We start from the raw sequence: 13,804 nt of genomic DNA on the forward strand, positions 1-13,804 counted from the left end.
CACCACCGACCCACAGAAATACAAGCAAAAACTACCATCAGAGAATACTATAAACACCTCTATGCAAATAAACTAGAAATCTAGAAGAAATGGATAATTTCCTGGACACTTACACTCTTCCAAGACTAAACCAGGAAGAAGTTGAATCCCTGAATATAGACCAATATGAGCTCTGAAATTGAGGCAATAATTAATAGCCTACCAATGAAAGAAAAGTCCGGGATGGATTCACAGCTAATTCTACCACGAGTACAAGGAGGAGCTGGTACCATTCCTTCTGAAACTATTCAATTAATAGAAAAGGCTAACTCATTTTTATGAGGCTAACATCATCCTGATAAAGCCTGGCAGAACACAACAAAAAAGAGGTACAGACCCTGATGAACATCGATGCAAAAATCCTCAATAAAATACAGCAAACTGGTTCAGCAGCACATCAAAAGCTTATCCACCGTCAAGTGGGCTTCATCCCTGGGATGCAGGCTACAGTTCAACATTAGCAAAATCAATTAAACATAATCCAGCATGAAACAGAGACAAAGACAAAGAAGACATGATTATCTCAATATAGATACAGAAAAGGCTTTTGACAAGGTCAGCAGCCCTTCATTCAAGCGTAAATAGAATTAGGTACATTGAGTGAATAAAACAAAATAAGGCTATTTGCTTGACAAACCCTGACCAATATCATACTGAATGGGCAAAAGCTGGAAAAATTCCCTTTGAAAACTGGCACAGACAGGTGCCCTCCTGCATACAGCTAACCTTAGTGTTGGAAGTTCTGGCTAGGGCAATCAGGCAGAAAGAAATCAGAGGTATTCAGTTAGGAAAAGAAGAAACTGTCCCTCTTGCAGATGACATGATTGTATATTTTAGAAAACCCATTGTCAGCCCAAAATCATCCTTAAGCTGACAATTTCCGCAAAGTCTCAGGATACAAAGAGTAATGTACAGAAATCACAAACACATTCTTATACATATTAACAAAGACAAACAGAGAGCCTTAAAATCATGAATGAACTTCCTTTTCACAATTGCTTCAAAGAGAATAAGAAAATACCTAGGAATCCAACTTACAAAGGATGTAAAGGACCTCTTCAACATTTGTATATTCTTTTAGAGAAATATCTATTCAAGTCCTTTGGCCACTTAAAAAATGGGCTGTCTGTCTTTTTCTTTTTGAGTTGTAAGAGTTCTTTATGTAATATAGATACTAGACCCTTATAAGATATATGACTGGCAAATATTTTCTCCCATCCTATGAATTGTCTTCATTTTCTTGATAATATTCATTGATGCACAAAGGATTTTAATTTTTATGAAGGTCAATTTATTTCATTTTTCTTTGCTTGCTCAAGTTTTTGGTGTCCTATCTAAAAATCCATTATTGAGCCCAAGGCCATAAAAACTTACCCTAATGTTTTCTTCTAAGAGTATTAAGGTTTTGCACTTACATGCAGGCCATTGATCCATCTTGAGTTAATTTTTATATATGGTGTAAAGTAGGGGTCTAATTTCATTTTTGTGTATGCATGTGTACTTGTCCCAGAAACATTATTGAAGATACCATTCTTTTCCTGTTGAATAGTCTTGGCACCCTTGTCAAAAATCAATTAGCCATATATGTATTGGTTTATTTCCATTGATTTTTTATGTCTACTTTATACCAGTACTACAGTGTTTTTTTAATCACTGTAGCTTTACAGTTAAGTTTTGAAGTCAGAAATTATGAGTCCTCCAACTTTATTCTTCTTTTTCAATATTGTTTGGCATTTTGGAGCTCCTTGCAGTTCTATATGGTTTTGAGGATTAACTTTCTCATTTCCGCGAATTTAAAAAAAGGCTGTTAAAATATTCATAAGAATTTCATTGAATTTGTAGATCACTTTGGGTAGTATTGCATCTTGACAATATTAAGCATTTTAATTCATGAACATAGTCCTTTCATTTATTTAGTAGTTCTTTGATTTGTTTCAGCAATGTTTTGTAATTTTCAGTGTACAAGTCTTTTATTTCCATGGTTAAATTTATTCCTAGGTATTTTATTCCTTTGGAAGCTGTTGTAAATGGAATTATTTTCTTAATTTCCTTTCCAGATTGTGCATTGCTGTTGTGTAGAAACACACTGATTTTGGTGTTGATTTTGTACCCTGAGATTTTGGTAACTCATTTATTAGCTATAGTAGTATTTTAAAAGTTTTCTATATACATAGAATCATGTCATCTGTAAAAAAAAAAAAAAAGATAGTTTGGATGCCTTCCTTTCTTTCCAATTTGGGTGCCTTTTACTTCTTTTTCTTGCCTAATTGACCTAGCTAGATCTTCCAGTACAATTTTGAACAGTAGTGGTGAAATTGGACATCCTTGTCTTATTTCTGGTCTTAGAGGTAAAGTTTTCAGTCTTTCACCATTGAGCATTTTTCATAAATTCCCTTTATTATATTAAGTAAGTTCCCCAGTGTTTCTAGCTGTCTGAGTATCTTCATGATGAAAGTGTTTTGGAGTATGTCAAATGCGTTTTTTTTTTTTACATCAATTGAGATGATCATGTGGCATTTTTCCTTTGTTCTATTAGCATGGTGTATTACATTGATTAATTTTCAATGTAAAATTACATTGAATTTTACGTTGACCCACCCTTGCCTTCCTGCGATAAATCCCCCTTGGCCATGGTGTATAATCTTTTCAATATGCTGTTGAATTCAGATTGCTAGTATTTTGTTAATGACTTTTGTATCTGTATTCAGAGGGGGCATTGATGTCTAGTTTTCTTTTCTTGTGGTTATCTTTGTCTGGCTCTGCTATCAGGGTAATATGGGTTTCACAAGATGAGTTAGTTCCCTCCTCTTCTGTGTTTTGGAAAAATTTGAAAAGAACCGATGTCAATGCTCTTTAAGTGCTTGGTAGAATTCCCCAGTGTGGTCATTCAATCCTGGACTTTTCTTTGTTGAAAAGTAAACAACTTTGATTACTGATTCAATCTCTTTACTTGTTACAGATATGTTCAGAATTTTAACATTCTCTGAGTCAGTTTTGGTAGATTGTGTGTTTTTAGGAATTTGTCCATTTCATCCAGCCTATTTAATTTGGTGGCCTACAATTGCCCACACTATTTTCCGGTAATTATTTTTATTCCTATAAGGTAAGTAGCAATATTCCCACTTTAATTTCTGATTTTATTTATTTGTATCTTCTCTTCTTTTTTTAGTCTGTTTAGCTAAAGGTTCATCACTTTTGTTGAATTCTTCAAAGAATTATCTTTTGTTTTTTTTTGACCCTGTTGTTTTTCTATTCTCTAATAAAAACAGTTTTCTTTAAAAAAAAAATGGTACAAAGGGTACAGAGGACAGAAAAATTAATTTCCATTGACTTTTGGACTTTTGTTACAAGAATTGGGATATAATTTTGTTATTAAATATCTTTTTCTTAAAAAAAAAAAAACCAGTCTTATTCCAAAACTCTCATTCAGACGCAAATATTCAGGCAGTTTCAGTCTTTCTAAACTCTTCTAAATTGTTTGCTAGTATAAAAGGAGAGAGCTCACACATCTCACACATCACACACAGCAATTATCTGTCCACCACAGCCAGTAAATGCTAGTCTATGAAGCATGTTAGTAAGCTCTTGCAAATATTTCATATGTGCCATCCTGTTGTTAGAAATTCAAGATGCAATTTAGGCATCAAAGAATATACTTATATTTAGATGTCAGTCCAGCTTTCTGACCAGGATTCATCTACAAATTACACAGCCACCATGGTAGGGTGGCAAAACAGATTTTGTTGTGGTTGTTGATAGTTTAGGTCACCCTTAAAAAATCCACTGGCATTTAAAGTGCTAAACAGGTTTCTGTAAAAACTTCTATAGCACTCCTTCCACAGGAATGTTATATGGGAAAATACATTAGTATTTTCCCAGAAATTCTAAATAAAATCCAATCTTGGCAGATCGCAATCTCTATGCTGATGATCAAAATCATTCAAACACCAAAAAGGTAAATAGTACTTACCAAAAATTCTATACCGACTCTCTCCCTTGCTTAAAAAAAAACACACTTTCACAATTTCCTCACACCATGTAAGAGCAAACTTAACATAAGTCACTGAATGAAAGACATTAATTAAGACAAAGTTAGAAGTATCAGATAAAGAATTTTCATCTCACACAAAAAATCATTTTATACTCTGTGCTATACTATTCAAATATCATATAGCATCTTACTTTCTATTCTTCTCACTGACTTCATGGGAGTCTTGAACTCATAATAGGGTGCAGGTATGAGACCTGGTGATGTCTGATCACCATGTACAAATTGCCAAGCACACAGACATCAATGACAGACAATGTAAGTTGAGCATCATCAACATTTCTACTCCTGTGGTCAGTGTTGCCAGTTATTGGGCTACAGTTTAGCATGAGGATCTCATCCAGAGAGATTTCCACTTTTCTTTATTCTAGGGCACCTCAGTACATACCTCATCTCCATCACACAAGGTTCCAGGCGACAGTATCTGGTTCTTGCAAGGAAGAGGCATTCTGTGGGATGGGGAGAAGGCTAATGATCACTATTGACTGACACAGAAAAAAGAAAATTTTCCCACTTGCTTTTGCATTCCATTTACAAGGGAATTCTCTACCACAGCCTTGAAGATCACATATAGATAACAATAGGTCTGAGAGGGTCATCCATTGGCTTTTTGCTGTAGGGTCTTATCTAAAGCCAGACAGTGGAGGGCTGCCTTGGGATCCACCTTGGGTAGGAGAGGGACTTAGAAACTAGGATCTAAGATAAGGTCCTTCCCGACAACCCAGAAACAGACACTGGTTGGGCCAGGAATCACAGGCCACCTTGCCAAGGCAGTACACCCAGTTCACACCTTACTCCTCTTGAGCCTCTTCTGCTACTAGCTTCAATTCTGCATCCTTCCCTCCTAAGATCTATTTCGCAGACAAATACCAGAGGGCTGTGGCCAAATATAGCTTGGAACTGGGTAATTTTCTGAGCTTTGGTTGTAAATTTTAAAAATTTATTGTCAATATCTAAAAACGAGGCAATTCCAAATATCAGTAGAAATTTTGGGCTTCTCTTAGAAACGGGAAAATCTGGCAACTGGAGTAGTCTTTCCACAATTGCAATGGACTGGAGCTGAGAAGGAGCTTCACCTTCCCTGAGTGGAAAAACCACAAATTGACCTTCCTCTGCTGTCACACCAACAACACAGAATTGTGTGACCAAATGTGTGGTGTTTTTTTGTCCCCAGATAACAAACAAGCAAGAAAGCAATTCTGTGCAGATATCAGCTAGGTGTCCTCTAATTCAGTTCAATTCTGACACTGTCTACCTGGAAATAGTGTCAGATTCACAGGTTGAAGGCTTAGTACCCAAGACTGTCCTCTCCCTTCAGATGCCAATTGCAAGCTCCAGGTTGCTTTACATGTTCTTCTGACTGGGGTCCCCATGACTTCCTCCTCAGAGTCCATTAATTTGCTAAAGTGGCTCACAGAACTCAGGGGAACATTTAACTTATGTTGACCAGTTTATTATAAAGGATATTGCAAAGGATACCCAAGTACACCACATAGAAGATATGCATAGGACAAGGTATGGAGGAAGGAGCACAGAGACTCTATGCCTTCTTGGGTGCATCACCCTCCAGGAACCTCCATGTGTTCAATTACCTGGAAGTCCTCCAAACCCTGTTCTCGTGATCCTTTTATAGAGACTTCACTGGACAGCCATAATTGGCAACTGTGTAGAAATGTGACTGGACAAAAAGTGCATAATCTAATACTAATAGACTGAATGGACAAGCTCAGCAAGGCCTTTTCTGTTCAGATTCTTCATGGCCTCTCTGTGTAGCATTCCTTCCTTCAGATATGGAGCAGGACTCCTTCTGAAATGAGGGTTTTATGACCCACAATCAGACAAGATAAGTCAAAGAATTTCTTTATGATCAGCTCCTAGACAGAAAGGTAAGGGATAGAGTATATTTTTAGTTTGAAAAGTCTGCCTGGGGGGAGAAAAAGAAGTAGGTGAAAGGCAAGCAGGGGAAGGTCAGAGAAAGACATTCTGTTTTCTGATGCCAACTTCTGAGGCCTAAAGCACCCCAACATTATAACAAGGGCTATGGGAGTTATGAGGCAGAAACCACAAATAAAAGCTAATGTATATAATCACAATATCATTCCTTCTAAGACAGGTCAAGTGCTCTCTGGACCTATCAGTGCCTGAGTTTGCAGCGTTGACTCCATATTTTCCCACGACTTTCATAGCTTCTACAGCATGAATGTAGAAGACTCTGTAAGGAAGACAGTATTTTCAAAATGGGAAGCAGGGATCTCTGTGTCTTTGCAAACTGGCCCAGTACGAATCTCTGGTCTCCTATTCATCTTATCTACTCAAAATCTTTTTAAATCTTACCTTGCCTACTTGCTGAAGGAGTATATATAGATTTACTTTTTTGCTCCTCACTTCATTAAAGCTATTTGCTAAATTGCTACAGATAACTTTTCTGTCTTGTTAATTTCTCTCCTTTCCTGAAAATCCATCATACTGCCATATCTGAGATATCTGTGGTTGGCTTTCCCCATCTTAGTAAGATGACAGTTTTTTTTCTCAGTGTCAGAACAAAGGGAAAAGCAGGCCCCAAGTCTTGCAAGTCAGATAATACTCTTGTTCCCATACTCCACTCTGCCCCTTCCCTGTGATCTGCCATAAAACATCAACATGGCTCAGCAGAATTAATGGGGGGCATGGTGCTACTCTTAATAAGGCACCAAATAATACTTAACTGCCATAAGAAAATTATTTATTTGAAGAGGTGAATGATAAAGCAACAAGGTTTAGAAGGCAAAGAATTAATTTGGGGATAGGACATAGATCTGGTTAAAACTTTGTCTCTGGTATTTTTTTATCAAAATGATTTTATTAAGTGAACTCCTGAGCATCAATTCACATATTTATGAGTGAAGAGTAAACACAAGAACATATGTAAAGCAACCAACGCTGTGCTTGGAAAACAGTATGGACTCAATGAGATTGGTTCCTTGGATTCCAAGCTGGTGGCATAGAAGCAAGCTGGCTTCATTTCCTACTACAGGAAGCCAAAAAATATATATACAGCACCGAGATTATAACTAATAATATCCCAGAACTCAACTGTGCATACTAGTCAGTTCATGCCACAGAGAAATGAAAAAAACTCCATGCAGATGGTAAGACAATCAGATTTTCATGTCTGCAACACCTCTCCCTGAAATCTGCCCAGCATCAAACACATAAAAACTTCCCCTGACTCATGGTTTCTACACTAGAAAAAGTGAAACTGAGGTTGACAACAAGCTTCTCTATCATCTTAAGTTCTCTGGTAGGAGGCCTGTCCCTGCCTCAACCCACAGGAAACATCATGAGTGCCTGAAGGAAGAAATATCCTTAAGGCAGCCAGAAACAATGGGAGAAGGTGGAACACCCACTCCCATCCCTGAAAACTGCTCTGTAACTCAGCCAAAAGAGACACTATATCAGAATGGCTGCTGAGCAGCACCATGTTAGAGCAGGTATGTTCCAAAGTTCCTCTGAGCATGAAACTCAGTCAGCCTTCCCACACTGTTGGGATATCCCTCTTGAGACCTGCCTCACTCAGGACACACAGTGGTCCAATCATTTGTTAGAGCTGAGCAAACCTGGGCTTTCAATATCATCTAGTATCAAAAAGGAGGCAGTGACCTAGCAGGGAAAAAATTAAGAAATTCAAAAGGTAAATTACAAAGAATCACCAAGCATCTATATCTAATAAAAACAAAACAAGCTAGAGAGAGAAGACTGGAATAAATAATCTTTCAATGTGAACATATAGATGTACATCCACAAGAAAATCAATAATCAGGAAACCATGACCTCCTCAAATGGACAGAGCAATAAACCAGTGACTAACCCTAAGAAGATGGTATATGTGAGCTCTCCGGTCAAGATTTCAAAACAGTAGTTTTAATGACATTCAGTGATCTCTGAAAAAAAACAGACAGAAGAGAAATTTAGAAAATCCTCACGGACATTTAACAAACAGATTGAAATAATAATTGAAAAAATCAGAATCTTGGAACTGAGAAATACATTTGCAAAATTGAAAAAAATTCTGTAGAGGCTCTCAACAGCAAAAAGGATAAAGCAGAGGGAACAATCAGTGAATCACTGATCTCAAAAGTGATCTTAAAGGCAAGCTATTTGAAAATGCACAGTCGGAGGAGAAAAGAAAAGAATGAAAAGGAATGAAGATTACCTACAAGATATAGAAAGTTACCTCAAAAGGACAAATTTAAGGATTATTGGTGTTCAAGAGGGCATTGAGCAAGAGCAAGGGGCAGAAAGCTTATTTAAAGAAATAATAACAGAAAACTTTCCAAAACTTGAGAAAGATACAAATATTAAGACAGGAAAGTCAGAGAACACCAGATTTGACCCAAGTAAGACTACTCCAAGGCATATAATAATCAAACTCTCAAAAGTCAAGACAAAGGGAGAATCCTAAAAGCAGCAAGAGAAAATAACAAATAACATATAAAGGAATTCCAATTAGTGTGGCAACAGACTTTTCAACAGAAACCATGCAGGATGGGAAAGAGTAGGACAATATTTTCAAAATGCTGAAAGAAAATAACTGTCATCCAAGAATATTACATCCAGCAAAGCTATCCTTCAAATATGAAGCAGAGATAAAGTTTTTCCCAGGTAAGTAAAAGCCAAAAGAATTCACCACCATCAGACTGTCTTACAGAAATGCTAAAGGGAGATTTTTAATCTGAAATAAAAAATAATAATGTACAAAAAAAAAAAAAAACAACTTAAGGTATAAAATTCATTGGTAAAATTAAGTACAAAGACAACTCAAAAAAACCCAATACTGTAATTTCAATGTACAATCTGCTCATACTTCTGGTATAAAGCCCAAAAGAGAAATCTGTCAAAAATGAGGATAGCTAAAGCAACCTATTAAGAGATGGGCAACATTAAAACATGTCAACAAAGACAACAAAGTGTCAAAATGAGGAGGAGGGATGGAGTTAAAGTATAGGTTTTTGGGTTTTTTTTAGGTTTTTTCTTTCTTTGTTTCTATTATTCCCTTGTGATCTGAGATAAGTTGTCATTTTTAAAAATAACTTGCATTATCTAAAAGATGCTTTTTGTGTGCTTCATAGTAACCACAATGCAAAAATCTATCATAGATACACTAAGATAAAAAAGGAACAAATTAAAATGTACTACCAGAGAAAATAACCACAAAAGAAAGACAGTAAGAAAGGAAAAGAGGAGTTACAAAACAATGAGAAAACAAGAAACAAAATGGCAGTAGTAAGTCCTTATCAATAATAACATGGATATAAATGGATTCAACCCTCCAATTAAAAGACATAGAGTAGCTAAATTGATAAAGAAAGAAGACCAAACTACGTGCTGCCAAAAGAAATCCACTTCACCTATAAAGATACATATATACTGAAAGTGAAGGGATGGAAAAAGATAAGCCGAAAAAGATCAAGAATAGCGATATTTATAACAGATCAAAGATACTACTAGTCAAAAACTATAAAAAGAGACAAAGAAGGTCAATATATAATGATAAAGGGGTCAATTCAGCAAGAGGATATAACAACTATAAATATCTATGCACCCAACATCGGAGCACCCAAGTATATAGAGCAAACAGATCTAAAGGGAAAGGTAGATTGCCACATAGTTGGCAATTAGTATTGCAGGGGATTTCAACACTGCACTCAGTAGTGGACAGATCAACCAAACAGAGAGCCAACAAAGAAACCTCAGAGTTAAACTACACTCAAGACCTAATAGACCTATTTGAGATTCACAGAACACTTCACTCATCAACTGCAGAACACATTCTTTCAATCAGCACAGGGAACATTCCCCAGAATATAATGTATCATAGGTCATAAAATGAGTCTCAAAAAATTCAAATAAGAAAAAATCATATCAAGTATCTTTTCTTGCCACAGTGGAATAAAACTAGAAGTCAATAACAAGAGGAATCTCAGAAACTACACAAACACATAGAAATAAAACAGCATGCTTCTGAACAACCAATGGGTCAAGGAAGAAATTAAAAAGGAAATTTAAAAGTTTCTTGAAACAAATTAGAATGTAAATACAACACACCAAAATCTATGGAATATAGAAAAAACAATACTCAGAAAGAAGTTTACATTAATAAACATCTACATTAAAAAGTAAAAATATTTCAAATAATCAACTTTATGATGAACTTCAAGGAACTAGAAAAACAAGAACAAATCAAACCCAAAATTAGTAGTAGGAAAGAAATAACATAAATCAGAACAGACATAAATGAAGTTGATATTTTAAAAAACACAAACAATGAAATGAAAGTTAGTTTTTTAAAAAGATAAGCAAAATTGATAAACCTTTAGCTAAACTAACTAAAAACACATAGGGAAGACCCAAACAAACACATTCAGAAATTAAAAAAGATACCTAACAACTGAAACCACAAGATAATTAGCAACTATAATGAACAACTATCCACCCACAAATTGGAAAACACGGAAGAAATTGATAACTTTTTGGATATATATAATCTAACAAGATTGAACCATGAAGAAATAGAAATCCTTAGCAAACCTATAATGGATAATAAGATCAAAACTATAACAAAAAGTCTCCTATTAAAAAAAGCCCAGAATGTAATAATTTCACTGCTGAATTCTACCAAACATTGAAGAACGAATACCAAATTCTCCTAAAACGCTTCAAAAAAACTGGAGAGGGGAGAGTACTTCAAACTCATTCTATGAGTCGAGTATTACCCTGATACCAAAACGAGACAAGGATACAACAAAAAAAGGAAAGAAAACTATAGGCCAATATCACTAATGAACACAGATGGAAAAAAAAAAAAAAAAAAGCTCAACAAAATACCAGCAAAATGAATTCAACAACACATTAAAAAGAACACTCATCATGATCAAGTGAGATTCATCCCAGGGGTGAAAGGATGGCTCAACATACACAAGTCAACAAACGTAATACATCACATTCACAGAAAGAACCAAGAACAAAAACTATATGATTATTTCAACAGATGCCAAAAAAGCATTCAATAAAATTCAACCTATTATGATAAAAAGCCTCAACAAACTGGGTATAGAAGAAACATACCCCAAAATAATAAAGACCATATATAACAAACACACAGTCAACATCATACTGAATGGGGAAAAAGTGAAAGCCTTTTGTCTGAGATCTGGAACAGACAAGGATGCCCACTTTCACCACTTTTAATCAATATAGTACTGGAAGTCCTACGCAGAGCAATTCAGCAAGAGAAATAAGTGGCACCCAAATTGGAAAGAAAGAAGTCAAATTAGCCTTGTTTGCACACGACATGATCTTGCACCTCAAAAAACCAAAAGACTACACCACAAAACTGTTAGAGCTGACAAATGATTTAGGTAAAGTTGCAAATCCAAAATAAACATACAAAAATCAGTAGCATTTATATCTGCCAATGCCAAACAATCTGAAAATAATGTTTTTTAAAAATCCCATTTGCAGTAGCTACAAAGAATATAAAATACCTAGGAATCAATTTAACCAAAGATGTGAAAGATCTATACAAAAAACACATAAAACACTGATAAAATAAAGTGAGGAGGACACACACACACAAAGAAAAGAGATTGCATGCTAATGGATTGGAAGAACTAATGTTGTTAAAATGCAAATACTACCCCAAGCAATTTACAGATTCTATGCAATCTTTATCAAAATACCAATAACATTTTACCCAGAAATAGAAAAAAAAAAACAACTTAAAATGTATATGGAACCATAAAAGACCCCAAAGAGCCAAAGCAATCCTGAGCAAGAGAACATAGCTGGTGGCAACACACTACCTGACTTCAAAATATACTAAAAAGCTATAGTAACCAAATCAGCAAGGTACTGGCATAAAAACAGACACACAAACCAATGAAACAGAATATAGAACCCAGATGTAACTCCATACACTTACACCCAACTCATTTTTGACAAAGTTGCCAACAACACACGATGGGGGAAGTTCAGTCTGTTCAATAAATGGTGCTGGGAAAACTGGATAAACACACACAGAAGAATGTAAACTAGTGCATTTCCACTACGGAAAACAGTACGGAGGTTCCTCGAAAAACTAAAAATAGAACAACTACATGATCCAGCAATTCCACTACTGGGTATATAACCAAAAGAAAAGAAATCAATATATTGAAGAGATATCTGTAGTCCAATGTTTACTGCATTAGTATTCACGTTAGCTAAAATATGAAATGAATCTACGTGCCGATCAATAGATAAATGAATAAAGAAAATGTAGGCTTGGTGTGGTGGCATGCACCTGTAATCCCAGCACTTTGGAAGGCCCAGGTGGGAGAATTGCTTGAGCCCAGGAGTTTGAGACCAGCCTGGGCAACATAGTGAGACCTCATTTCTACAATTTTTTATTTAATTAGCCGGGTATGGTGGGCATGCACCTGTAGTCCCAGCTACTGAGGAGGCCGAGGTGGGAGGACCACTTAAGCCCAGGAGGTTGAGGCTGCAGTGAGCCATGATTGCACCACTATACTCCAGCCTGTGTGACAGAGTAAGACGCTATCTCAACAACAACAACAAAGTATGGTAACTATAGATAATGGAATAATATTCTTCCATAAAGAAGAATGAAGTCCTGTCATTTGCAGCAACATTAATGGAACTAGAGGTCATTATGTAAAGAGAAATAAGTCAGGCACAGAAAGACAAATATTGCATGTACTCATTTATATATGGGAGCTAAAACAAGAAGATCTCATGAAGACAGAGAGCAGATTGGTGGTTACCAGAGGCAAGGAAGGGTCGGGGAGAGGGAGAAGAAGGTTGATGAATGGGTATAAATAAATAGTTAGATAGAAGAAATAAGATATGATGTTCAATAGATCAGTAGGGTGACTTTAGTTGACATTAGTCTATTGCACATTTCAAAATAGCTAGAAAAGAGCAAGTCAAATGTTAACACAAAGGCAAGATAAATACTTAAGGTGACAAATACCCCAATTATCCTAATTTGATTATACGAATGTATCAAATCATAACATGTACCCCCAAAAATGTACATCTATTATGTAACAGTAAAAAATTAAAACATTTAAAAAACAACAAAAAAGACTGGTTGCTTCCCTAGTTCTATAACCCACAGACAGCTGGAGCCAAGTCTCAGAAATCCTAGCCTAGCCTTCTCAGTGATATGCAGAGAATATCTGAGGAGTCCGTACAGGAAATGCTAGGAATTACATTAACTTCAATATGAACGCACATCAACAGCAAGGAAAGAAAACCATCATCCTGGGGAACTCAAGAGTGAAATTCAATTTAAAAGATAGAGCCACTGCCAAATGAAACATTGGTCCTTATGCCTTGATCTCCTCTCTATGAATCCTGTATCTCCTGCCTAGAGCTTCTCTCAAGGTGCTGCTTGGTTAAGCCCATCTCTCAACACCCATCACCTGTGCTGTTGCTATATTGTAAAGTTGTGTTCTTTGCTACTGATATTGGTCTACAGACCAGCAGCATTAGCATCATCTGGGAGCTTATTAGCAATGCCCCAGTCCAGACATACAGAGAATCAGAATCTGCATTTTAACAAGATTCCAGGTGATTCCTATGTACATTAAAGTGTGAGAAGCTCTGCTGTAGTTCACATACTGTGTCATTTGGGCGCCTTCTTGTTTATGTCAGATGGGCTGTTTATTGAGCATG

General features: G+C 36.0%; 1 protein-coding gene across 1 annotated transcript in view; it reads right to left on the reverse strand.

Annotated features, from left to right (window-relative positions):
• SLC66A1L (solute carrier family 66 member 1 like) overlaps positions 1-10,061 on the reverse strand; it is a 52,261-nt gene extending 42,200 nt beyond the window's left edge. Inside the window, 1 exon segment of the mRNA XM_021934719.2 lies at positions 6,191-10,061. Coding sequence (XP_021790411.1) covers positions 6,191-6,271 — 81 coding nt within the window. The 5' untranslated portion in view covers positions 6,272-10,061.
• Positions 10,062-13,804: the final 3,743 nt, after the last annotated feature.

The sequence above is a fragment of the Papio anubis genome, chromosome 2 (genome assembly GCF_008728515.1).
Source record: "Papio anubis isolate 15944 chromosome 2, Panubis1.0, whole genome shotgun sequence".
In the NCBI taxonomy this organism is placed as follows: Eukaryota; Metazoa; Chordata; class Mammalia; order Primates; family Cercopithecidae; genus Papio; species Papio anubis.